Below are 27,860 nucleotides of genomic sequence, written 5' to 3' on the forward strand. Positions count from 1 at the left end.
TGTAGAAAACAATGTTCTAGGAGGATTAAAGAAGTAGAAATCAATGCAAATAATTTGCCTAGGAAGTTCAATATAAGAATATAAGTTTAAGTTTATAATATGAAATTCTAAATATTGCACATTTATTACATTTTTAGATAGCAAATTATATAAAAAGTCAGTGAATAATAAATGCAAGTTCTACATTGTCAAGTAAAAGTAATATTTTTTTTAATCTGTAGAGTTAATCTTGTGTTAACTAATAAACAATTGGTTTGGTATCGTTGTCCACATCTAGTGGGATGAACACGATGTATCGGTGTTGTATACCTCCTTTCGTAAGTCTCTATGTTGAAGACATGTTGGCTTCTTTCTGACGCAGTCTCTCTTTCTGTTGGGAGTAAATCATGATCAGTGTTATCGATCACTGCACATTTAGGGGACACAATTCAGTCAAAGCAGACGACAAAAGAGCCTTTTATAATATAAAGTGTTTTGTAATAAGTGCTGTCTGTTTTGGGTAATACTTTCTATGGAGACATAGAAAAAGAGCAGAGTATATGTGTGTGAATGTGCATGTATTTATCTGCATTACATGTTCAAGACATGGTTTAGAAAATGTGTGTTTTTGGAGGAAAATCTCTTTGCCTCTTCAGTATATGGACTCTACTGTACTGAATCCTGTCTTACCAGGCTGTTAGGGTTGATCTTTCTGGTCTCTACCTTCTTCTCCGCTGTGATTCTCTTCACTGACAGCTGAGCCTCTTTTAATCTGCAGAAACAATGTGTCAAGTTCTTTGGCATGTGTATGAAAAGTTAAGTTCTTTACAGTATAAAATCAATGTATGAGCCAGAAAATTTGTCCAAGTGCAGGTATACTTAAACCATTTAGTGGAAGACATTTTTTAAGACAAATAAATAAATGCTACATAAAATAAGGCCAGTGTCAATACAAGTTCAGTCAAATCAAAAAAGAAACAAGACATACTCAATAAAAATCCAGCTTTTTACATACAGTGGTGGTTCTAGAGATGCACAGGGTTATCTGATACCTCTCGTTAGAGATGGTCTTGTTCTCCCTCTTCCACCTGGCCTTGAAGTCGGCACAAAACTCAAACCAGAGCATCAAGAGATGACCGGGGGTCACCTCCTTCTCTCCCGATTTGGGCTTCAGTCCAAAGTACAGAACCAAGTCCTGAAAACTGAACAGCAAGTTTAAAAAAAAGAGAGAGAAAGCAGATAAAAAAACACAATAAACCAAGATGTAGGTGTAATTTGCTTCTCATCTTTAATCAGATGGTTTCAGTTGAACATTATGTTGCTATAGCAATCACTACTGTCAGAGTTCCACAGCAGTTTAACGGTAGATGCAAGATCACACCCGATACAGGTATACGGTTATTTGAACCCTGCTAAAACGCGAATGGTACCATCTGTCATTTCAGCCGGAGACTGTAATGGAGTATAGCGGCACCTTCTACCATGAAAAAAAACAGAAAAGACTTCTAAACCAAAAACTACACAACTGGATATCCAGCAGGAATGTATTTGGATATTGAGGAGAAATTAATAACATCAACCACCAAAATTACAGGTTTCCCTGATGTTCCAAGAGGAATGTGATCCAAAATTTGCGAATTGGAATTAACAACATTGGAAACAAAGATTACAGGTTTTGACGCCTGCAGTTCGCCTGTGTTGACATCCTATTCATAGATGCTACCTGCTTTGGTTTGTCAAATCTGGACAAAATATTTTTTCTTCTGAGCGTAGAAACATTTTTGTAGCTGCTGATATTTGTGACACGAAATTGAACCACCAAATTCAGATAATGGCCAGTTTGATGCACACAAAGTGAAAACAATTTAAATCTCCAACCTTTTTTGTACAGTCATCAACTGATAGGAAGCTTGTGCGTGTTCTTTTCTTGCTGCAAAGAAACAGACAAGAAAACGGTTTAGTTATAGCCAGACTCTCCTCCAAAAAACAGTTAATACCATTTGGTCTCTTTGAAAGCAAAATAGATCATTTGGCGATGTTTCACTGTTATTTTAGACCAATTTATAAAATATTTTGTGAATAAAAACACATTAAAACTTAGTTTCTTTGTTTGCTACAATTGTGATGCTCGTCTTAAACATCTAATAACATGTTTTATTTTACACCTACTGCATTTTAGAGGAAAAATATGTTCTGGATGACAAGTAAAGGCTTGAAAAAATGACAGAAATCCTGTCAGAAAGATGCATACAGTCCAGTTGGGCTATAATGGTTTTACAGTGACACTTTTTCACATTTTGTCATGTTGCAGCCTTATGCTAAAATCATTTAAATAAAATTGCCCTCTCATCAATCTACACTCAACATAAGAGAATGAAGAAAGTGAAGGTCTGAATACGTTCTAAATGGACACATGATACAAGGGACAAAAGATCTGACATAAGTCCAGCGTCTGCTGGTTGGAGCCCATTCTCTTTAGTCACTTTACTTTGAAGCTTTGATGTGTCACTTTTCATCACGGGAAGAAAATGTGGTGATATTTGAAACAAGCATTTAAAATATAATGCATCTGTGCCATTTCAAATACTGGGAACAGGAAGCTTTGTTACGCAGGACCTCTAGTGATTCATCTTGAGATGGGTCAAAAATAAATATCTTACAACATTGGTTAGTTGGATGAATATTTCCCAGTTGCCGGTGTGTCTCTCAGGCAGGAGTCTCTCAGTCATTGCCAAATCTGTCTGATCCCTATCTGAGTGTCTAGCCTTTACTCTGAATCCCTCCTATCTGCTTTAAGAACATACACAGATACCAAAGACACTCTTTAGGACGAAGGGCAAAGAGATTTAGGTCAGTGACTGACTGTTAGAGACAATGGAATAGTTTAAATGGGGCATACGGAGGAAATACATGGGGGGAGATTTGACAGGTTCCTAAACTAGACTATTAGACTATTTGCATTGTATATTTAAATATAAAATGACTGTAGCTTCAGTATCTTTGAGCATTAAAATGGTATCAGAATCAGAAAAGGGTTTATTGCCAAAGTAAGTTACACTTATGAGGAATTCCCCTTGGTGGTTTGTGCATACACAAACAAACAAACACATTGAACATCAATATGAAACAAACAATAAATACGGAAACAAATATATAGGAAATAGTTGTTTAACACAAGAAAGAGGAGGTTGAAGAAGAACTACATCTCCGGAAAGTAATCGACTTTATTGATTGTATATATAATTGTATGATTGTATATAAAATAATGCTGGTCCTAAATCCAACCATAGTCGTGTGTCAGTATAGACATGTTTGTTTTATTTTTAAAAGTGACACTCGGGTTTGCAGCTGCACAATATACAACCACAACTACTCACCGCTGAGAACAAAAGCCTCCATCTTGTCCTTAAACGGCTGCAGGTTTTTTCCAGGAGAATCAGAGCAAACCTTCTGTACATCTTTTTCGCATCCTGATAATGAAAAAGAAACAAGAAAACAGTTCAGGAAAAGGGGGAAAATACACTTAACCTTTCTTTTTATGTTTCCTAAATTTGGTTTCAGAAAAGGCAAAGCGTAGCTGTGGAGGAAAGAAAAACCATTGTATGCGTTACTGTTGTTGAGTTTAGCTTTCTTTGGGCATAATGCTTTTTCCCTTTTGCAGTTCTAAGTTCTGATTTTGTTTGCTTCAATGTCCCCACCAGTGACCACAACAGTGTGTTTATTTGGGAAATGGAACTCTCTTATGCTAATATTTAAATTTTAAATTTCATAAATCAATTGCTTTTTTGTTGCAGCTTTAATCCATAACTACAGGGTGATGGATGGACAGAGAGAGGAGAGATAGTTCTGGGTTGCAGCGCTGTGGAGATATGCCTGGCAATGTGAGACTAGTTTTCAGTTAAACTAGCTCCACCTGTGCCCCAGCAGGAGGTTATCTGCACAGCTTCCTCTTTAGATATGTCTTGTTCAGATGTACCCAGAGATGGCGACTGCAAACTCTCTCTCTCTCTCTCTCTCTCTCTCTCTCTCTCTCTCTCTCTCTCTCTTCCTCTGCCAGTCTGTGGCTCCATGTTGCTCTGCATCCAATCAGTGGATCAGAGGAGCCAGTCTGCGGAGCCAGTCATAATAGAGGCTGCAGAGGGAGCTGAGCCCCTGCACCCCACCCCACCACCACCACCACCCTGACGCTCGATCAACATCTCCCAGATAAGATTACAAAAGAATACTGTTTTCATTCTGGATTTGTGTAAACTTTGGAGGCGGGTATCTCTCTCTCCTTTCTTTCTTTCTTTTGTCTGCCTTTTGTGTTCGACAGAAGTTTGCTTATTCCAGACCGAAGAGGGTTATAGACCCTCACATAAACAGAGCCGGCTGATGAGGAGTGTGGTGCTTTCAGATGTGAGACTGAAGCAGTGATTTGGTTTCATAGTGAGAAGATTTTACGGTTTTGATAATTATATGTTTACTTCAGTCACCTCCTAAATCACAGCAATGGCCAAACACAGGCTACACTATGTTAGAGTAAGCAGAACGTCTCCAAGAAGGAAACATTCAAATAGCATAAATGTGCCCAGACACTTCCTTCACAAATGTAAAAATAAAGAAAGCTATTTCCATATTTGGTCACAATATGGACACAATAGGAAAAGTAGGTGCATCACCAAAGTTAGTAGGATTCATCCTCTGGGGATCGTGAATGTCTTTTGTATGTATTTCTGCACAATATTTCATGATAATCCATCTGATAGTTGTTGAGATATTTAGATCTGGACCAAACAACTGACAGACCTTATCTTAACATTTCCATGCATAGAGCCATGGCTTATTAATCAATCAATAACTATTGACAACAAGGGATTATTGACTAGCCTATAAATCTAGACGCACCCTAGCGGCAGCAAATGTAATGTGGGTCTGGCTTGTCAGGCTAATTATTGACAGTAAACAGGGAAGTTTCTGAAAAAATGTACTGCTGGTCAACTTTTGAATGTTTTTTTTTATAATGCTGTGTGAGCAGCATGACAAAATTCTACTGACCTCCATTGTATTTGGGCTGGAGGACGAAATCTCAAAACCTGGACAAATAAAGCTAAATCTGCATGTCTAGATACATGTGAGTGAGTAAACATGTTTTCTCTAGTAATTTGGATTAACCTTTACAGTGAATAAGCCCTTTTTAACACAATATAGTCTTTGGATCATTTCCTTAAACAGTCAACATGGATGACTGAAGGGAAACTAATCTCCCTGTAGCTTTGTTGGGAAACATTTCATACCAACCAAACAGAAAACACAGGGAGAGTGAAAAACGACAGAAACCAGGCATGAGGGCGGTTCAAACAGGCAGAACAAAAGGAAACCTGCGGCGGGCGATCCAGATTGCACGGCGGTTTGGGTAAACAGGCCAACAAGACAAAGTTGTGTTGAAAGGTAAAGAAAGCTATCTTCGGCACACATCTGGGGGCCACACTGGAGCCCAGGTGATACAGCCGAGCAGGTTAAGGATCTGTGCATCTCTGTAGAGGCCCGTGCAAAGATGCTCTAGATACTGAAGGTCTGGAGATTACATAAGTGGAAAGCTATGGTCTCCCTGCGCCGGCGACAGGGGCACAAAGGCACAACGATGGGAGATCTGATGGGCAGGAGGATTAGAAGCTGGATCTGAAAGGCGCCAGGCCTGTATCAGCAGAAAGACTCCTGCTAGTCTCTGAATACACGCACAGTGAAATGCAAAAAAAAAACACATGCTACTGTATACATAGGGATACAACAATGCAATCGTACACATGTAAGAGTAAGCATTGTCCTCAACATGACTTTAACTGCCTGGCATGCTGAATGGCGTCATAAGGGCACACTTAGAGATAGAAGAGAACAGGCTAGAAGGATAAGAAAGACGAGAGTATTTGGTAAAAGAAGCAGGCCTTTCGCCCTAAGTATAAACAGTTACTCAATAGCTGGGGCTCGTGATGGGAAACCAGGGTGGTGAGTTGTGGGGGGTGGGGGGGATGTCTGAGGAAAAATGATGCCAGACTGAGCCGAGGTTTGGTCTGTGGGAACCTCTCGAAATCAGAGTGATAGAGTTACACAGCCTGGCTGAGGTTTTCAAACAAAAACACACAACAAAATGACCACAAGGCGAGACTATTCCGGTCACCCTGTCACATGGACTCTGAAGCTCAAAGTAAAGCTAATGTCTTGTGGATTACCATCTTATATTATGAACTGAGTGGAGGAGGAGAATAAGAGGATTGGCATTCATTACTCCAGAGGGTTATTTTTGCAAGAGAGGGAGCTGGAATAGATAAAGGTTGCACTGGTGACGTTGCATACTTGTCAGATCTCGTCCGAGCTGTCTCAGGTCTCTGTTGAGGTCATCAAACTTGACCTGTGCAGCCAGGAAGACGTCCTGAGGTTCAGGAAGTGGGAAGATACTCTTATCTGTGCCGGCGTGCTGGTGGAATACAATTAAAACACAGCAATAAAATCAGGAACTGGAAAGAAATGAACTGTATCTTTGGATGCAGGAAACACTAGAAATTTTAGTTTTGACACTACTGTGTCTTCATCAGAGTAAAAATGGGAAAATATATATATATATATGTATGCATATATATATTTATATATATATATATATATATATATATATATATATATATATATATATATATTTTTTTTTTTTTTTTTTTTTTTTTTTTCTCATATGTTGCAGTAAATCACACCTGTGGAGACTGAAGAGAGGAGAGGAGAAGCCAGGAGGAGACTGGAGAGTAAGAGGAGCAGAGAAGAGGACAGGAGGAGACTGGAGAGTAAGAGGAGCAGAGAAGAGGACAGGAGGAGACTGGACAGAAGTAGGGCAATCAAAAGGTGGTGAGAGTATGAGAATAGATACTATTTTGTAAATATGTTTTCTGTCATGGGTGTGGCTATGGCAATTAAAGTTCGAGCATATTGTTTGCAAACTGCAATTGATTAATTAATTAAAAACAAAGTAGTTGATATGCTGTGTTGTTTTTGTTGTTTAGTAGCAGTAATATGCAGTTATTAGCCATGCCCACTGTATTTTTTGTTGGTTTTCATGAGACCCCCCTTGAAATGACCAGGACCCCTCATTGCCCCACCAATCAAAATTGTCTGGAGCCGCCACTGACTATATATATATAGTCAACCTAGAAAAGGTGTGGATAATTGTTTTAACTAATACCTTATCCACATTGTGCAGGTAGTACGACACCATGTAGTCCACCAGGCTGATACGATTGTCCTGAGAAGAAAAGCATCGAAACTGCATCAGTAAAAAGTAGGACCTTAGTGAGCAGGTTGGTAGATCACAGAGCCTTCATTTAAACCATTTCATAAAATGTATTATCTCTTTAAAGATAATTTAAAGCATGATATTTCAGACTGCATGAATGGTGTAAATGGGATGAGTCAGACAGATTTGATATGTTTTTAAGTGAGAAAACAAAACAAGTTTCTCTGAGTTGATAAAAAAATATGAATGAACCTGAACCTTAATTAATATACATATTTTAATTAGGGCTGTCAAAATAACGCAGATTAATCCATTCATGACCCGGAGCCGTTCTAGCCACCATTCGACTGTAATATGAAGGAGGGAGAAGAGAATGTGCTGCCTGGATCATACCGAAATCTGGTGCCACTGATATGTCTGCACTTCCCTATAGGCAACACAAACACCGCTGCATGTGACGCTAGTTAACACTATACTCGACAGCAGCTAACGTTAGCCTACCGCTAGCTAGTAGCTGGATTAAACACGGTGACAGCTAACGCTAAACGGTGTAAAGTTTGACTGTGTTTTACTGTAGAGGATTCAACACCGGTATGTAACAATCTGCAGCTGCCGTTGGAGAAACAACACAGACGGTGCGTTCAATGAAACTGGTAAACTACAGTCTCGTGGTGCATTTGAAGTTATTGTAAATGTCCTTTTCCCATCTGGTGTTTGTTTTTGTCATTCAACAGCAATTTACTAGTAAAATAAGTTATTGTTATAGTTATTACATTATTATTATTAAATCATTTAATTTTGACCATATGGCCTTAGCAATAAACAAGCCGTTCTTTAATGTCACCGACTGTTGTTTAGAACCCTTTTTTTTCTTTTCTTTTTTTACTTTCTTAAAAAGTATCGGTTCAGGCACCGTTAATTATGTATGCGATTAATTTCGATTAATTAATCACAGACTATGTAATTAATTAGATTAATTTTTTTAATCGATTGACAGCCCTAATTTTAATACAAAGTTCTTTTAACAACGGCCGAATCCCTGACTTCATTGAGTTCTGAAACCAAACTTAGCTCCATACAGCGCAAGACTTTTGCTTGCTCAAGGAATATAGGTGGAGATAAAGTGGCCTCTAATGGAGCCACTACAGTTATGCAGGTCTTACCTTGCTCTTGACATCCTTCAGTTTGGGTAGAATCTCCAGGCCAAAGCCATCGGCCTGACCTCTGGTCCTGTTGCCTCCGTTCATGTAGTTCCCCAGAGCCAACACCAGTCCCATCACCTCCGTCACACCGTCGCTCTCCAGCAGAGCCTCAAAACAGGAAACACACACGGGATCAACTACAGACAGCTGGCACCATGCTCAGGATGATCCAATTGTGCAAGAAAACACAAAAGAAATCCTGTTATATTTGCACCTAAAATACACTGAACATCTTATCATTGAACTAAAGGGAGTCAGACATGTAGGTGCTACTTAAAGAGAAATGATCAGTGAAATGCATGTAAACATCTTGAACACTTGTTAGGATATTTTGTATATTGGGTGGGAAATGGAGATAATTGTAAAAGGTATATATGTCAGTGAACTGATATATAATGAGAAGAAAGGTTACATGTAGCAGGTGCTTTTGTTCCTACCTTACAGACAGATGAAATTGTGTTGAGCTTGTGTTGGATGGACGCGATCCCATCGATGAAGGCCGACTGGAAGATGATGCAGTGAGCTCTGCCTGCAAAGTCTGGGATCTGAGACAGCTCATACAGGAACCTGCACAACCACACACACACACAAGCGTACACACAATCAATTACTGGTGCAGTCTCTGAACATTTTTTTGCAGGTGAGATACTGACTGTTCAGGTTTGTCCAGCAGTTTAACTTCCTCTTCCTCTGACGTCTCGTAGTGTTTCTTGATTCTCTCCAGTTCCTCTGGCTGCGCTCTCTGACACATTGACAATTAAATATAAATTAAGGGGTTCATAATCGTACACTTGCACTCGCCGTAAAGTGTGCTGTAATACCTACATTTTCATACAGTGCTTCAATTGTCTCCACGTCCACCACAGAGTGATCCACTGCCAGGACAGCTAGAAGAGAGAATGTAAAAACAAAAGCACAGATTTCAATGTAATTGAAGATACAGCAGTTAATAGGACACTATGAAAATATACAGAAAAGAACAAAAAAAAAAAGGAAAATTAAAGAGGCCAAACGGAGACCCGCAGTTCTCCAGAGGAACATGAACACATCCCTCAGTCTGCTGTTTTCTACAAACAGTTTTAGGAGTTTGGGATTAGCAATGCAGATTGCCTCTCTGTAACTATCTTGCTGACATTGTGGTGATGGTTTCAGCCTTTAATCCTACTTTAAATTCACAAACAGCTCATATTCAAAATTAAATACAGGGTAACTTCAGTGTGATGCCGGCGTTCAAGTTAAACAAGGGTGATGTTCAGGGAGCTGTGGTTACCTGAATGTTCACAGATGAAGGCTGCAGGTTCAAGTTCCCAAGAATGGCTGGGAAATACCGCTAGTTTAATGATTTACTGTAATCCTCTAGTCTAATGTGTTCGAAATGACGATGTTTATTTGATTTCACACACTCGATGTTGATGTGATTCTTATGATAGTCTTTCATGTTTTTATTTAAATTTTTTAAATTTTTACAATTAAAAAAATACTATAAAACATGTAACAGTAAAAGTACAGTAAAAATGGAGTAACTTGAGTAAAAGTATTATAAAATGTACATTTTATACCCTGGGGCTGAGGAAAACATACTTTATTCAGCTGTATTTTTTTTAATAATCAAAGCGACAATCAAAATTGTATTTGAGCTGCTCAAGGACACAATGCGCCTGTATATGAAATCTGAGGTTCTGCATTATATTACCATATTGTACATGAAGTGTATTTCCTGTTGCAGTCATTCCTAATATCAGCACCTGACAGGTAATAAACTCTGACCCAAGCTGTTTCCTAGCAACACAACTAAATGAAGTGCTCCATAACTCACCTTGTTGTATGTCTTTCATTTCCAGGTGGAGGCTAGATATAAGGATGCCCACGGCCTGAGAGCGCTTCCCATCCAACAGCTTAATGATCTGACACACACACACACACACACACACACACACACACGCACACACACAAAGTTACCATGACCACCTTTACCACTAGAAACCATTAGTGAGTCATTAGTGAACTCTAATTTGTAACCTCAGGTTTGAACAAATGGAATCTTCTTTTGCCTCTTTTATTTAATTGTGTTCTATTTTTCATTTTCTCTTAAATGTTTAACACATTCTTATCTCTTATATTTTGTACTCTACACAAATGAAACTGTAGCAATAGTGTCTAAGGCTTGCAAATGCAGCAAACACAAAAGTAATCCAGGTGAGGAATTTCAGACAATCATAAATTCAGGATTTGGGAGGAAACGATTGCACAGACATTAACAGTGGAAAATGATTAATGTAAAGAGAGTAAATAAATCACAACTGTGTGTTGAATATAAAATGCTTTATTTGACAGATAAAGATAAAAAAAAGCTACCTGTAAGCTATGACAAAAAAGCTTTTTCATAATTGTGTCTCAATCTAGATTTACTATAATGCTCTTTATTGAATGATCTGCCATCTGTAGACTTGATAGCATCAACTCCCTCTAGTGGACAAGCGACATAAAGCAAATAATCCCAGAAATTAAAGTGTGCATGATTCATTTTACATGTTACCTTCCTGGTTTTGGCTTTCTTCTGGTAAGTCTCTGCCAGCGGCTTCCTCTTGGTCTGTGTGGTGGTTTTGGCGAAGAGATCCTCAAACTCGCTGGCGTTTATTATATTTGGTTCCTCTAAAATGTTCCACAGTGTCTTGTTCCTATGGGAGAGAGGACATTATGTTTAATCAGCATATGTGTTAATCTATTAGACTTTTGTCAGAGCGTTGGGCTGCAGCAAACAATTATTTTCATTATATTGTCGATTACTTGATAATGGTTGAATGTGAATGTGAAAAAATGGCCATCACTATTGCTTAGAGCCCAAGATGTTTTCTTTTTACTTCAACATCTCAGATTCAATTTACATTTTAAGACATTCATTTTATACGTCTTATTTATTTATCCAATAGCCAGTTTGTGCTATAGGGCTTATTAGGCCCTTTTACAGTTGAAGACATCTTTTAATTAAACTTCAAATGTAATGACATGACAGTGCATTAACACAGTGTTTGTTGATTTTGGTTGAAGCTATAGTGTGTAGTTTCTGCCGCCCCCATGAGGAATTCTAAGTAATGACAACAAAACTGTTGGTGCATCCACATGATACAAGCCTTCCGTGACCGCGCACCCCAACCCCCCCCCCCCCCCCTCCTCCACGCAGTTGATAGTAATCAAGTAAGACACGGAGAATTAAAAAAAACATGATGGACTCTTCAGAAGAGGTAATTATCTTCACTTGAGCTTCTGCGCGGGAAAGTCACCAGACGACACAATCTTCTGAACAAAGCCATACTGAGAAATACAGAGAGAGTTGTGTGGAGCAGATAGTCTTAATTAGCTTTGTAGCAACTCATTTGGCAACGGCTTGAATGCAACAGACGTTCATTAATATCAAAAAGTTACGCACTAAAGCTTTAAGATCATCTTGTGTATGTTCTTATTAAACGTGAACCTACTTCTTGTCCTGGATCTGGATTCTGGTCCAGTAAAGAGGCTTCATGGGTCGAGAAGGCTGCACTGTCGGTTTCCTGGGAGGTACTTCAACATTGAAACCCCCAACTGGAGGAGGAGGTGGAGGGGGAGCTAAGCCTGGCACAGATGGAGGAGGAGGAGGTGGAGGGGGCATAAGGCCAGGCATGGATGGAGGAGGAGGTGGAGGGGGCATAAGGCCAGGCACGGATGGAGGAGGAGGTGGAGGGGGCATAAGGCCAGGCACGGATGGAGGAGGAGGTGGAGGGGGCATAAGGCCAGGCATGGATGGAGGAGGAGGTGGAGGGGGCATAAGGCCAGGCACGGATGGAGGAGGAGGTGGAGGGGGCATAAGGCCAGGCATGGATGGAGGAGGAGGTGGAGGGGGCATAAGGCCAGGCATGGATGGAGGAGGAGGTGGAGAGGGCATAAGGCCAGGCATGGATGGAGGAGGAGGTGGTGGCGGTGGAGGGCCATTTGACGGCTGCATGTGGTTTAGGGGCGAAGACAAACAAGGTGGAGGTGGAGGAAGAGGCAGATTGCCTGTTTTGGTGGTCTGAGAAGGAGCGGGTGGTTGTTCTGATGGAGGTTGCATGGTTCCAGTTGGAGGAAGAGTTTGGGATGGAGGGTCATAAGATGGGGAAGATAAAGTATCGTCTCTTTGCCCGGCCAGGCTCAGGCTGATAGAAGCCAGGTCCAGCTTTTTGGGGGTCAACTTCTGCTGCTGAGGGCTCGTGTAGGCTCTCCCCGCACCTTCTCCATCCTCAGGAGTCTTTACAAATGTCTCCCGGTCGGTCTGGATGCAGACTGTGCGGAAAGATTTGTTTAAAAAGTCATCTCCCGTTGATACAGCGACATCTTTGCATTCTCCACGTTGGCGGGTCCCACCCTGGGAGAGTTCAGCCTGCAGCTCGGCCAGAGTGAGCTCCAGATGGGCGACATTGTCCTTGTTCTCCAACCTCAGTCTGGAGAGTTCCTGACCAAAGTCCTCCTGAAAATAATACTGTATTAGTTAAGACTCAGCCCCTATTTGAGCCTCTTGTGTTTCATCATTACAGTCACAGAACTAAACATACGTTTTTTATTCTTTGAGGATTCTGGGAATACCTTCTAGGTTTCTAAAAGACCACAAGTTGTATCTTCAGACTCTAATGTAATGATAATTAATACATGACAGGCAAAAACTGGAGCTAGTCAAACTTGACATCAATGAGGATGATAGCAATTGTTCTTAAAGGAACTGTTCAACATTTTAGTACATACATGGTTTGCTTTCTTGCCGAGAACTCTTGGCAAGAAAACAAATAAGCGTATATCCCAAAATGTCGAACGAGTCCTTTATGTATATGCATACATTTGGCTGCAACACCTCACTGTATCCTTACTGACCTGTAACTTTTCCAGCTCCTCTTTACATTCTCTCTTCAGTTGCAGGAGAGCAGCCTGGTGCTCTGAGAGGAAACAGAGCAGAAGAACATTTTACAACAGCTTACAGTACCACAAACAGATGTTCATTATTACAGCTGTGGGGCCCGAGAGTGCTTTCTTTATCACACAATGGATACATTAGTGATGTGGCTGTTAACAAGCTGAAGACAAACACATTACAGTAACTATGAGACACTTGAGAACTGTGACTGATCCTGCATGACGAATCAAATTCATGTTTTACCGCTGCAGGAGGCTGAGGGGTGTTTGAGGATATTCTAACATTACAAAACTTGACCAGATGGTGGCAGTAGAGCTTCAAATGTAAGAAAATACAGACTCTGGCACATAGCTCACTGGCACCTTGGACAACTATTTAATCAAATATTTATCTGCTAATGGGTGGACTTCTTGAATGGTCAGTTAGAAAGTGTATTTACTGTCCTGAAAGTATTTACAGGAAGTGTATTTGTAGGTGTGTACACATGTAGGACATAGTTTTATCTCTGCTAAAACAGCCTTTGATAATCCTCAGCTCAGCCATAACGTTACTTTTATGATGTGTTCAGTTTTGTTGACACTGCCGTTGTTGGAGCCATTTTTGTTTTTGTTTTGTGTAGATATTCAAAAGAATATTGCAATCTCGTGGTATCCTCTGTAGGCCATAGAAAGTTATAGGACTACAGTTCCCACAGTGCTCCAGCCAATTAATAGAGACAGGTGAGGAGAATTTGAAGCTTAAGATGCAGACAACAAGACACCTGTTCTCAACCATTTAAAGTTTAACATAAGCCTCTAGAAAATTAAGTTTGCTTATCATTTTATTTGAGAGATTTGGTTCTGATTGTTTTAAAGGCCTATTTTCTTTGTTGAATGTGTGTTGGAACAACCTTGTTTGATTTGGATTAACCACAGAAGCCAAGCCAGCCTGACAAGCCAACCAAGTCAACACAATTGTGAGTAAAGCAAGCTAATAATAAATAACTTGAAAGATAACTTGTTTAAAATGTCTATATCTACAAGGCGTCTTAAGGGGCTTTTAGAAAACAAGTAGAAGGAAGCCACAACAGTTTATTGAAGAGGTTTATTGAAGAAAACCTGCTCCCGACCAGGTTAGGTTCACAGGCTCAGTTACCATAGTAACTGACTCTGAGGTGAAGTTATCTCTCTTTCTGAAATAGAAAACCCAGAGTTTCCCTCATCTCAGGGTTAACAAACTCAGAGTTTTCACTAAACCTGCTTTCTGAAATGGGGCCCTGGAGTCTTACAGACTGGTTTGCTGTGGACACACACAGGGTGGAGTTGTGTTTACCAAAGCTGTAGAGCTTGATATCACAGAGCAAACACTCCTACTCCCTCTCAAATTAACTGTCATTCAGAACGTAGTGTTTAACATAATGCATCTGTGTGGATTTTTATTTTCAGTCTACAAGGGTGGTCATATATATATTTAATTAATTATTTGGTTGTTGTTTTTTAACCCTCTTTAACACTCATTATCAGCTTGAAACGTCATGACTGTTCCTAATGTTTGTGACATTTGGAAATGATGAATTTTTGTCATTTTAACGTGCCATTTTTGGCAGCAGACATATTACTTCTTTGTGGTCTTACAGATATACAATGTATGCAATACATACTTTTTACACAGCACTTCCTCTCTCAAATTCTAAATAATATGAGGAGTCCATTTTTATTTCTTTACTTACCCAAAGCATAAGTTATGTCACTCGGTAGGATAACACAATTATCTTTTCTGTAAATGACTTTTGGAAAATGAAGGAATATCAATAGCTTATGTAACATAAAACATGACACATGTCCTTGCTTAGTGTAGTAAACAATACGTTGTGCTCATTTCTGTATTTTGTCACCTTCATCAAATGTGCAAGCTCAGTTTGTAACAAAGGGAAAAAATACTTTTCGCCATATTGGATTTGAATGAGGCTAGAAGAAAAGAAAACGCATTTGAACACATTTTTACACATACAGAAGAGGAGTCTGTGTGAGCCAAAACAATAAAGTTGGAAAAGCCAAAGTTTGTATGACAAAAATATGAATGTGTAAAGATTTAAGTACCTGCTTCTGTGTACTTGAGCCCAACCTTTTCCTCTTTAAGTGGTGGCCAGACGGCTTGTAGACGACCAGGAGTTCTTTCCTCTCCCTCTCCTGAGTTGGATGCTTCTGACTACAAGGAAAAATAGTTTGACAGATTTATAACATTATCAATTATAAATAGAGCTTCTTTACACACAGGTCCGTATTCCAATTTAAGGCTCTGGTAAAGCTAATTGACGCTTGATTCATACACAATTCGTACTTTGCCATCAGGTGAGTCTTTCTTCTCTGCTGTCTTTTTGGAGGATCTCTCAAAAAGTGCTCTTAGCACATCTTTATCTGCTTTTATCTTCTTCCTCATGGCCTCCAGGTCCACCTTCTCTGCTGGGTCCTTCTTCAAAGGCTTTGGGGTGAAAAAAGCTTTGAAGGCATCGAATGCAGCCTCTGCACTGGACAGAGAAGGTTTCGTGGACTCGATTAAAACATCTTCCTCGGTTTCAAGGTCTTTCCTCTCATCCTCTTGACTTTCTTCAATCTCATTCTCATCCTGGTCTCCCTCAGCCTCCATTTCCTCCCTCTCCTCTTTCTCATCTCCTCTCTTTTCCCTGTTCAGTAAATTGGAGATCTGGTCCAGGAAGTTCCCCTGAACTTTAGCATCCCCTTGCCTCTCTGGGTAGATTTCCCTCCTTGCTCCTTGAGATGAAGGTTTGATCTGGGCCACGGTGTCATGCTCGGGCCCGACTACCCCCTTCCTCAGGACCCTCAGGCCACTGAAGAGGGCCGGGAGCGGCTTGTCGGTGGGGGAGCCTGGGGTGAAGGTGGCTCTGGTGAAGGTGGATCCAGGAGGAGGGTTTTTAGCTGCAGATGTTATACAAATATTTGAAGTGTCTTTTGGGCTGGGAGGATGGTGAGGTTGGGCGGAGAAGTCTGGAAATGCATCTCTTTTCTCTTCTTCGTCTTCGCTGTCCTCTTCTGCACCTGCCCTCTCCTCTTCATCGTCATCTGTAAAGCAGGAAGGGCCACCGGTCTGCTCCAGTGTTGGTGTTATTATCGGTTCAACCGTTTCCTCAACTGCAGATCTTGTCCGAGTTAACGTTATCACTACATGTTTGGTTTTAGATCTACTTTTGGCAGATTCCTCGGGGTCAAAACCCACATCCGAACTGGAACTACTTGTAACATCTTCCCTGAAGTGAACCTTTTTAGTGTCTTTTGTTCCTCTCTGGTCGTCTTCTTCAGTGTCATCCTGCTTGAGACTGACTGGTGCAACACAATCCCAACCTGTATTTGGTTGCAGAGATTCCTTCAAGGCACATTCATCCAGCGAGTTCTCCGATATGTGACAACCCTCTTTGTTGCAGCTGTTAACTTTGTCACAGTGTCCGTCTGGCATCTTATTTTGGTCTTCATTTGTTGCAGAGCTCTGTTTCTCTGAGCCATTTTCAGCGTTCACAGCCACGCTTTGCTGCTCTGTTAGGTTGACATTATTCCTCTCCTCCTCTATCATGTCTGAGTCACTTCCTGCTTCTCTCCTAGTTACATGTCCAACTGAGTTAGAGGTCAACTTCTCCCCTTCATTAGGCAATATAACATGTGATAAAGAGTATCTACTGTTCTCCACAGCATCTTCAAAAGTAATATCCCTATTTTTCTTTACATTAAAACTCTGTGATCGCTCCTTGTCTTCTTGCATTATGTCCTCATTCTCCTCCTCTGAGAGAGTCCTGAAAAACTTCAGGATGGCTTTTTGCTCCTCCATCGCTCATCAGTCGCTCATAAAAGAAAGTGGTGGGATGTTATAAAGCTTTCCCAACAACGTCAACATTGTGGTTACCATTTAAACTGTTCATATCTGGACTAAAGTGCAACATGGTGCTATCTCATGCAGGATAAGAAGGTGTAATTGGTTTTCAGGCATCTGTATGGCATGCACTACTTTGTATAACTGCTCCCAGGATCATGCAACTTCCACTTACTATTACAAATAATGCAAGAAATGTTAAAAGTCAAAGTCATATCGCTTCTGAAATTCCGACCTGTTTCTGCTCCAGTTTGTTGAAAAGAAATATATTTATCCTTTCACCGCTACAACAGCTCCTTCATGTCTCACCGGAGAACTACATTTTCAAACCTAAAACTGGAAGCAGCTCTTAGTCACTGAAATGCAAGTCAAAAGTTTCCAAGCCCCGGCTCCATGGCTCTGCCGGCTAGACTGACTCAGCTCAACCACAATTAAAAGTCGGCTCCAAGTCCTGGTTGTAGCTTCCAAGTTCTGCCTCCTTTTCCCTCTGGCTCCTCTATACTTGCTGTTGTTATTTACAGAGCACTATATTGGATGTCATCCTGCAGATTGTCAGAGTAATAAGAAGTAGATGGTGACTTCAGCCACCATTTCTGACAGATCCGTGAGTTGTAAGGCAAAAAAGAAGCCACCCAGAACAGATGGAGGGACACCACACCCAGAGCTGAAGGAGAGTAAATAGGACTGGCAGGGATCACTTGTTAAACATTATGGTCTGTAAATCCACAGTTAGAGGGAGGTCTCTCAGCTCTCCTGCAGGTACTGAGCAACATCCAGCTAATCTGAGCGTCTTAGAGTGGGTCCCACCCCACCTACATTGTACTGTTAATCAGCTCACATTAAATCTACATACACTGTGGAGAGACAGAAAAATAAAAGTACTTGGTTTAGTTATTGGCTTAGAATTAGTTTATATTGTTGTAAATGCATTATTTAAAACAAATTTGACAGATAAACTTGCCTTCACTATGCACATTCAAGTCAGTGACAGATTAATACAAAAGAAGGGAAGTTTTGATAATAAAAAGAAATATATTTATATATAAGAAATATTTATAAAATTAACAATCAAACAAACCAACAAAAGTAAATACATTCTCAAAACAAGGATATAAATTGCTTCACAGTCAAGCTGGTGGTCAATACAAAATAAGGAAGAATTTGATTGTAAAAAGTAAGTCAGAAAAGTATAACAAACCAAACAAACAAAAAATTTATATAAGTTGTTAAAACAAGTGAACAAGTGTCACAATCAAGAACAGCATGTTGAAGAGATCAATACAAAAAGAAAATTTAGATAAAAAGAAGAGAAAAACAAAGAAATGTAATACATAATAAAATGGTGAACTGATAAAAGTTAAATAAATGAAACACAAATAATAAAATATGAAGAATAAGGCCCACAGATCATTAAAACTTAAGATGGCAATATTTTTATCATGTATGATGATCAAACACAGAATAAAGCGCAGTGTACCATTAAAAACTAAATACAATATTGTAAATTTGTAAAGATGGGCCATATGAAAACACTTCTCATCAGCTGACATAAAAAGTATATCACAAAGAAAAACAGGAATGCAGAAAAGTAAGAACATTTTAATAAGTGCACAAATACAGGCACCTATCGGCCAAAGAACACAGAAAGTACACGAGGAAGAGTCTTTTTCCATTGTTAATTATGGATTCCTGAATTTAAAAAAAATCTAAATGAGACTATAAGCTTCCTCTGTCACCGGTTCGTGTTTGGTCTTAGTTCTCAAGTCCGCCCTTGTTTGCTTTTATATTACATTATCACAGCCAGCAGCAGGTGAGCGCCATTTTTACTATATGTCATTACACTGTGTAACTTTCTCTTACTCAGAGATGTATCTGAAACCTGGAGCGGTGACTTAACACTTAATCATACGAAAACTGATTAAGTGCTTTTTGCATTCCCGAGGGAGGGCCACCGTGGCCTTTATGTAACAGGAATGAATCCAGATAATCCCATGAAAATTAGAGAGCATATACACAACACTGCTGAACACACTGGACTGTGTCCAGCACCAGGCAGCAGACATACAGTGTGTGCCTAATGTACAGTAGATCCCCAGAACACAATATAGTGTAACTGTAGTAAAACTGTCTTTACTAAATAGTTGCAGTCGTAAACTTGCCAAATAATTTCTGCTGATGATGTTAGTATGTAAAGTTCAGAGTAGCTTCAACTGGATATGGTACCTAAATCTTTATACTTTAATTTCTGGTGAGCAAGTTAACAAAAATGAACATAAAAACAGTGATAGAATAGGCATAATCAATGGAAAATAAAACACGGTTGATAATAGTAAAAAAAATAAGATAAAAAAATAAAATGATAGAATAGATGGAATGATTAGCAAAGGGAAAATAACCCCCAAAAAATAAAGTAAAACATATTAAAAGTCAATACCCATATTTGCAGCATGCTCTTATACATCAATAAACAATGCAGCAGCATCAAAAGGTCTCCATTCTCTTCTACTCTGTTGTTATTGTTCCTTTTCTTTTCTACATCACTGATGGAGATTATATATTTTGAGACGAAAACTCAAAGTATTTCGCCTTAAGTGCACTCTCTACCAATCAGCGCCTAGGGTCTCTGAGGCTATAAATAAACACAACCTACTTTATCATGCAATGTGTTACCTTAGTGTGAAAACAAAACCCTCACAAAATGTTCAAAATATATGTAATTTGTCTCATGTTTTTAACTCCACACACGTGCACACAGGGGGAGAGACGCAGAGTTAAGAGCTTTAAACCCCAATAAACCTCCATTTCACGCTAATACAGATAACATTGCTTATACAATGCACCTACAGAGTCGCATTAAATCCCTTCTGTTATGTAACCACAAGGAACTCTTTGTCATACAAACGCACACTGTATGAGTTTGTTGAACCTGGGTCTGGAACTAGATTCTCTCACTGTAGTGTGAAAATGCAAGTCAATGTCATGATGATGTAGCATTATTCACAGTGTTATTCACAGTGTTACAAAGCCATTAAGAGAATATTTTCATTGAAATTAAGACGGAAAACATCACAAACAAAGGAGCATCTGAGTAAAGTCCAAACCCACAACAACAAGACTGCAACACATTTTTCTTTATTCAAACTTTTCCATCACCACCAATGCAGAATTTTACATGATGTGCTATTTAAAACGTGTGCCCCTGAAGCAGGTAAAGGGTTAGGTACTGGCTCACGATTACTTTGGCACACCATCATTAGCCAATAATCTGCAAGCTGACATTTTAGTCAAACACTACAGCAGCTAATTTAAGTGATTATGTCCTTGTAACTGGCTAAAATGCTGTCATTTGCTCAGATGAGAAAACTGCAGACATTCAGTTTGTGGTAGTAAAAACTCTCAGTCTAGACAGTTAAACACAGATCCAGTCTCTAAAGCTATACTCACCTGAAACTCGGGTTGGAGGGGTGTGGATGTCGGTGTATCAATGATGTCATCTTCCGGGGCAGTGATGCGCAGGAAGTCGATGTGTTTCGGTCTGGAGGGATGAGAAAGTGACCTGCAGAAGGAGAGAGACTCCTCGACCTCCTGCTGCCAGATCTTCTCCTGTCTCTGCAGCGCCTCATCTGGAGGAAAAGGAATCAAATTGGGATTAGAGCAGAAGCATTATTGCTAGGGAATCTTAAACTACAAGTGAAAGTGGCACACATCTGTTTTGTTTTTCCTTGTGATGAAGAAAAAAAAACGCCATCAGTTCTGATTTGGGCAGAGTGCCGAATTAATCAACACAGAGATCTCTGACTGATTCTCAAGCCCTGCAGAGTAAAACTTGTGTATTAAGCTATAGTGTCACCATGAGGATATAAGACAGAACTTCAGCTAAAATAGATAGCAAAAACTCTCTCTGTTAAAGTTTTGCATTTCAAAATGTTGCTTCGCCTTAAAATAGTTGTCACCCATGTCCAATGACTACTTCATTGTCCTCTACAGCATTGGGTCATAGTCAGTGGTTGAGATGTGTATAAGATGTTATTCTTGTGGAAATGTTTTGTGCCTAATAAAGACATATGAGTGATTAACTACCAACACCTGTTGAAGAGTTATTTTGTTGATGTGCCAACCTCTACAGTGTGTGGAGTCTGAGTAGTGTAGTGTCTTAAGTGTACAAAATTCTTTCATTTCTAAATTCTCAGTTGCTCATGTTTCGCATGTGTTTTCAGCAATGCCTCCAGAATGAGTCTGTTTATTTCTGCAATTTTTTTTTTTTAAGTTTTTAAATATGTAACTATATTCTTCATGCAAAGCAGAGTAAAAACATACATATCCTAATCTAAAAAACAAAAGACAGAAAAATAGAGCCTGCACCCTGAAAGCTGTTCCCAAGATGTACAGATTTAGCAGACCTAATAAACGCATACACCATGCACATACAACATTAGCTATTTATAGAAATGTTTTGCTATTGTGTTTTATTAAAGGTGCTCTAAGCGATGTTGGGTGACGTTACTTCTTGTTGACGTTCAAAGTATTTTCAAACAAAACGGAGACTAGCTCGCTCCTCCCTCCTCCTCATCCCGTCCCCTCCCTTCTGTGCTTCAGCACTGCTACTGATCCCCGGCCAAACATGCTAATTGAAAAACTAAATTATTAGAGTACACTGCAGATTTACAGATTTAATTATCACACAAAACTATTAGTAAAAAATCATTTGGATACATATTTTAAGTACATTTATCTGTTTTCTGTTAAACAATCCCCTTCCTAGGAATTAGGGAATTAGGGGTTTAATTCCTACTCTGGCCAAGCTAAAAATGTACTGATGGTCCTGTAGGGCAATTTGGATAAAAACATGTAGCTAATACCAGGTGTGATCAAAGGCAGCTGAACCTTAAGGAGAGGACTGTTTTCTTTTACTTCCTGCATCCAGATTTTCCCCATTTATTGCCGAGCTGGTCACATAGTCCTCGCTCTATCTTGTGGGTACAGAGAGGAAGCTATTCTACAGTAAATCCATCAGTATCATCATATATCAGATAAGAGCGCCAACAGAGATGCCAGTTGTGACATTCAGCAGACACATAACCGTCCTCAAAGCCAGATTAAACAGTTTATGGAAATGTGTTATGTGCTCAATTTGACCACGATGAAAAGAACACAGGATTTTGAGATTAAACCCCTCAGAAGGCTCTGCTTGTCTTTCCTCTTGCTCTAATCGTCATCCTCTAAAGATGTGTTGTTATTTCACAAAGCTCAGAGCATTAATCCTATTTAGATAGCCGGGCGTCCTGCTGTTTCCTAAAAAGTGAGGAAGAGACATCCAACTATATACTGATCTAGCTGCCAGACTCGAGCAATCATTTCAATGAGTTACAGTTTTACTCATTGGGCCCATAGTGATTCTATCTTTTCTTATTATTACACATCTTTCCTCGCCATGGGAGTCTATGGCAGCCCATAGAACCATACAGTAAAAAGTTGTGAAATTTGGCACATTGATTCGGGACAGTCCCATGATTCATTTCACCAAGTTTTAGGTCTGCACCACAGCCAGTCTAATGCCACCAATGGGTCAAAGTTGGCGTTGCATCCATGCAACTTTTGAACCATATGCCCGATTTTGAACATCGAGATATAGTTGGAATCCTTGGATAACGCCTAACTCAACGCACCCCATGATGTCAATATCCGCCATGTTGGACCTTCGGCCATATTGATTTGATCAAAAACACTAAAAAGTTTTAACAGGTCACAAAATGTCTCAGATTTTCACAAAACTTAGCACAGATGATCTTCAGACCAAGCTGCGCAAAAGTTATTCCATTGCGTATTCTAAAGCGTTTGCCCGTCACAGCCAATCGAAATCAACGGCAAAGCGGCTAAACGGGAAGTGAACTCATATCTCGGGGAGGCTTTCACGTATCAAAACCAATTTCAATACTTGGGACTCATGACCCAATTAGGAAGAGGCTCAAGAAATTTGGTGACTTTTGACCACTATGGGGGCGCTAGAGTTACAGGAAATGAGCTCATATCTCACCAACGCTTTCATGTATTGAAACCAAACTTGGTACATGGACTCAAGACCCAATCCTGAGGACGTAAAATAAACTTTGACCACTATGGGGGCGCTATAATCACAGGATGTATGAAGTCCAAACTTGGTACAGGGACTTGGCACATGATTGTGAGAATGCACAAGGACATTGGTGTAATTTGGCCTTTAGGGGCACTGTAACAAAGTAAATGAGCTGATATCTCAGCCATTCTTTATCCAATTGCCATCAAAGTTGCTGTGAGTGATTGCTCATGCCATGGCAACGCCATCCTGCTAGTGTACTGCTTGGCCCCCTCATTGCTGCTTGCAGCTATATTAACATATACTTTTCTCTTTATTTCCCCTGAAGGAGCTTTAATGCTCAAATAATTTTATTCAACACTGTTTCTGCATATATAGTATATTGAATATCAGCTCCTTGCTCTTCATTGAAACTACATGATGTTTAAACTGATATTACAACCTCCTCCATTTTATCTTATCAAATAGCAAACAATGTAGATGCCTTGTGCATCATTTTCTATAACTTTCCAAAAACAATCCAGTCTGTGACATATACAGTACATTTTGTAAATGTGGGGATCTCCTAGAAATTTAAAATAAAGTTCTGTGGGTTTGATCAAAGTTTATCTGTACAGCATGAGTTTGTACTCTAATGACCAATGTTTATTTTTCAACTATAAAATCCATGCCGAAAGATGTTCCAACATTGTATCATATAATCCACATTATTATGTTTCTTTGCATCTATCGACAAAGAAATCCAACATGGTTAATTCTTATTACAAGCCTCTCTCACTCACACTCACACACACACACACACACACACACACACACACACACACACACACACACACACACACACACACACACACACACACACACACACTCTTTCTCTTGCTGCTCTTTCTTTAGAAACTCTGGCTGCCTCAGGTCAGTGCCAGCGCAGGACTACGAGGCTATAGCCACATCAGGTGCTCAGTAGTACTTCATGCCTGAGTGAACACACACACACACACACATATACACACACACACACACACACACACACACACACACACACACACACACGTGGTGGTATGTCAAAACCAGCAAGGGGTCATTATTTACAGGCTACCACACATCCTTAAGGTCTGCTTCAGCAGCTGTGGTGAGAAAGAGAGAGTGCGTTCATGCATGTGTGCGAGGATGAGACCAGACACCACCAGACTAAATTCAGAGCATTACAATCAGTGTCTTAGTCAATGTTAAATCTGACATTCAGGACTCAGCATGTACCACCTTTAGAGCTGTCTGCTCTTCCTCCTCTTCTGTTCACTAACCAACCACTAAGTCAACGTCATGCTGTTATGCACACGCATCCCTTTTAGCTACAAAAAAAGGTATTTTGTCCTCTTCAATCCACCGTACACTGACTGACCAAGCACATTATGATACACATAAGCTAGAGCAAAAACAGCTATTAAATCCTAATGCTTCAGAATAGTCAATTGGGGGGGTGGGGGGTGTCTGTGATGTAACATCCTGTCAATGAAATGTGTTCACATTTCGCTATACTTTTACGCTTCAATTACTAATTTTGTTCATTTTTGATTACATATTTAATTACATATATATGACTCGTTGTCTGTTGTAGTAGCATTATTACCTGAAGCAAGTAGATAGTCTTGACTGGCCTCTGTCTCACTGGTGCGTCTGTACGTCTGATTCTGTTCACTCTTCCTGCTATTCTTCTCATCATTTCCTGTCCCTGACACTGTGGTGGCGGAGATGACTTTTTCATGCTGCTCGGTCAGGCTCAGAGGCAGAGAGCGTTGGCTGGACAGACTGGATGTAAATAGAGGCGATAGGATGGGAGACATGCCTTCGAAGCTGCTAGATGTTCTTGGAGAGACATCCAGGATTGCAGACAGAGACAGCGAGGGTGAAAGAGAGGATGATGACGAATTATTTGGCACAGTAGAGGTGAAGTGGCAAGAATATGACGGTAGATTCAGAGGCCTTTTTGTCGATCCTACAAAGTTTGGCTCGTAAAAAGTTTTCTTGGCCTCTGTGAAGGGTTTACTCTCTGATTTTGCTCCCTCCATCTTCAGGACCTGACGCAGACTCTGACTCAGAGCTTCACCCAGAGCGTGAAGCTCCTCAGCAAGCAGAGGCTCGTCTTCATTGCACCCCTTCTCCTGGGTCTCCTCAAAGCATCCATCTGAGATAAACTGAGGTTCATCTTTCCCGTCGCTGCCTTCTTCTATCCAGTCCGAGCTGGTGAGACTCACCCGACGTATGATCCCTTCCACTTCCTCGATCTTGTCCATTACTCGCCATGCTGCAGTCTTCTTCCCCATCTCCTCGTACCTCCATTGAGAGGACTTCTCCTCTACACCTTCTGCCTTCTTTTCCTCATCTGTGTCTCTTGCTGCCTGCAAGATCTGGGCATTTTGAGTATTCCTGTTACTGTCTTCTGTCTTCCTAATGGGAGATATATACGTTGAGTACAAATCATTGTCATATTCTGAGAGGTCTGTGTCAGAGTCAGAGAGAGCACATTCTTCCTTCACAGATAAATCCTTTCTCTTTTTGCTGGAAGATCTATGAACATTTGCAGACGGAGCATCAGGCAGCTTCACTCTCCATGCTGGCTTTAGCTTCTTGGGACCTCTGTTCCTCTCCTCCAACGATGAAACTCTTTCTTTTCCCATGACTCTCTTTCTCCAGGCTGCAGGAGTGCAGACGATTGACCTGTTTTCCTCTAAATCCCACTCTTCAAAGGTAGGAGAGCTCGTTTTCCGGAGCTTTGTCAGCCTCCTCGCCTTCGGAGGTGCCTGTGGAGTCCCGGGTGTCATCCTGGAGTTATGTTGAAGGCTGCCGGTGTAAATAAACCCATCCACTCTTCTCCTCCTCTTCCGAGGGATCTGCAGTCTGGGGGATTTCAGTAAAGCATTGCGACACTCTGCATAACCATGAAAGTTAGGCTTACTCTTCGTGCCCTGTTGGTTTCCCATGCTCATGGAAGTCTGGCACTCCAAACACAACGGGAACAACTCTGTCAGCCAGAACTCAGAGGAGTCATCCAACACTTTAAGGGTTTCTTTCAAGTTCGAAAGGCCAGACTTGTCTGCTTGACCCGGCTTTACGGTTTCAGCCTGAGCCGCCTCCTTGTAGTTGGAGGTTAGTCCTCCGTGATGCTTCAGAGGGGCTTTAAAGGGGGAAGCTGGGCCCCTGCAGTGGGGGAGGGATGGACTCACATAGCTCCTCTCCCTGATCGGGATGTAGAGGTTTAAGGTAGCACGAGTGCTCTCCATGATGTTATTTGATTACCACATTAAAAGCAGGAGATAATTCATTTACAGCATGAATGTATTCTTTGGAGCGGTTAGACCACTGGACAACATGAATCCTGACACAGAAAGATAAAGGTTTATTTTACATTTGTTTTAAATGAGTTAAACGTGTATGTGTCTACTTGTAGATAGTTTACTTGTCATAAGAAATAAAGCAGAATGAGATGTTTCTCAGGGTTTAAGACTACACCAAACCATAAAAACAGACTGTATGGGTGCACAAGAGTAGAAACCTGAGTGCAAAAAGAAAATTAATTGCCAACTTTTAAAGTACTATTTTAAACAAAAATCCCAAAAATTCTGTGGTTGGAGCTTCTCTGATGTAGATATTTGCTAATTCTCTTAGATATTAAACTACATTTTAAGAGAAAAATAATAATAAGCAGATTAATCATTGATGAAAATGACCGTTACAGTTGTAACATGTTATTACTTACTTGTATCCGTTGCATCTCCGTGCAGCAGCAGGTTACCTCCTTCTGTTGCAGCGACACTAAGGTGACAGAAGACAACCAACAGGTTCCATCCAATCAGCGCTGTTCGTGAGAATTCGAATGACTCCTATTGGCTCCTCAGATAAGACTCACTACCATTAATGCTCTGATGACTGTACTGAGGTGGAGCATTTAAACAGACAGACGGTATAGGCTCAGTGAGGATTTTTCTCCTAATCAATCTAATCCTCTGGACATCGATCTACTGGATCAACACAGTAAACCAATTAGCTGTGTTAGTATTTGTGATACTTTTTTTGCAATTGCTTTTCTTCTTTCTTGACAATGTGACAAAGACAGTTATGCACACACAAGAAGTAGATGAGAATAATGATATTTTACTTAAGTAAAAGTAACAATACTAAAATGCCAACCACCCAATTACAAGTAAAGTCCTGCATTCAAAATATTTCTTAAGTAGAAATAAGTATCAACAGCAAAATACATTACATACATTATAGTATTAATAAATAAATATATATATATATAATAATGTCTTGATAGTACTGAAATGTAGTGGAGTAAAAAGTACAGTATTTCCCACTGAAATGTTGTGAATTCAAAGTGTAAAGTAATGGAAAATGGAAACGCACAAGTATTTCAAAATTAAAATTACTTCAGTGCAGCACTTAAGTAGCCTAAATGTTCTTATTCAGACTTAAAAGCTGTGTATAATCTCTTACCAGAAACATGGAATGTCATATCTGCCCTCCTGCCACACTGACCGTGGACTCTAGCTAGGTCACCTGTGCACCGTGCTGAGC

General features: G+C 40.1%; 1 protein-coding gene across 3 annotated transcripts; it reads right to left on the reverse strand.

The window, feature by feature from the left end:
* Positions 1-204: 204 nt before the first annotated feature.
* Positions 205-27,860, reverse strand: fmn1 (formin 1). Of its 3 annotated transcripts, none has more exons than XM_035995330.1 (20): positions 27,780-27,860; positions 27,040-27,095; positions 24,913-26,519; positions 20,657-20,835; positions 15,433-15,541; positions 13,315-13,376; positions 11,913-12,916; positions 10,973-11,114; positions 10,253-10,340; positions 9,262-9,323; positions 9,090-9,178; positions 8,874-9,003; positions 8,398-8,544; positions 7,184-7,243; positions 6,313-6,433; positions 3,357-3,449; positions 1,858-1,909; positions 1,032-1,181; positions 670-751; positions 205-370 (listed from the first exon to the last, which is right to left on the reverse strand). In XM_035995330.1, exons 3-20 carry the CDS (start codon positions 26,267-26,269, stop codon positions 326-328), a joined length of 3,972 nt encoding a protein of 1,323 aa, XP_035851223.1. In that variant the 5' UTR covers positions 26,270-26,519; positions 27,040-27,095; positions 27,780-27,860; the 3' UTR covers positions 205-325. The 3 variants fall into 3 exon arrangements, with proteins under 3 accessions (XP_035851223.1, XP_035851222.1, XP_035851224.1); XM_035995329.1 differs by having other exon boundaries at positions 24,913-26,658; XM_035995331.1 differs by lacking the exons at positions 20,657-20,835; positions 24,913-26,519; positions 27,040-27,095; positions 27,780-27,860 and adding an exon at positions 15,674-17,904.

The sequence above is a fragment of the Sander lucioperca genome, chromosome 19 (genome assembly GCF_008315115.2).
Source record: "Sander lucioperca isolate FBNREF2018 chromosome 19, SLUC_FBN_1.2, whole genome shotgun sequence".
NCBI lineage: Eukaryota > Metazoa > Chordata > Actinopteri > Perciformes > Percidae > Sander > Sander lucioperca.

What these genes read in the sequence shown, in the direction of transcription:
- fmn1 (XM_035995329.1), bottom strand. Translation starts at nt 26,563, where the DNA reads ATGGAGAGCACTCGTGCTACCTTAAACCTCTACATCCCGATCAGGGAG. An exon ending in AGACTATCTACTTGCTTCAG is followed by an intron (nt 20,836 to 24,912) that starts GTAATAATGCTA and finishes CTTTTCCTCCAG; the next exon opens with ATGAGGCGCTGCAGAGACAG. An exon ending in AGAAAGCCAAAACCAGGAAG is followed by an intron (nt 10,341 to 10,972) that starts GTAACATGTAAA and finishes TGTGTGTGTCAG; the next exon opens with ATCATTAAGCTGTTGGATGG.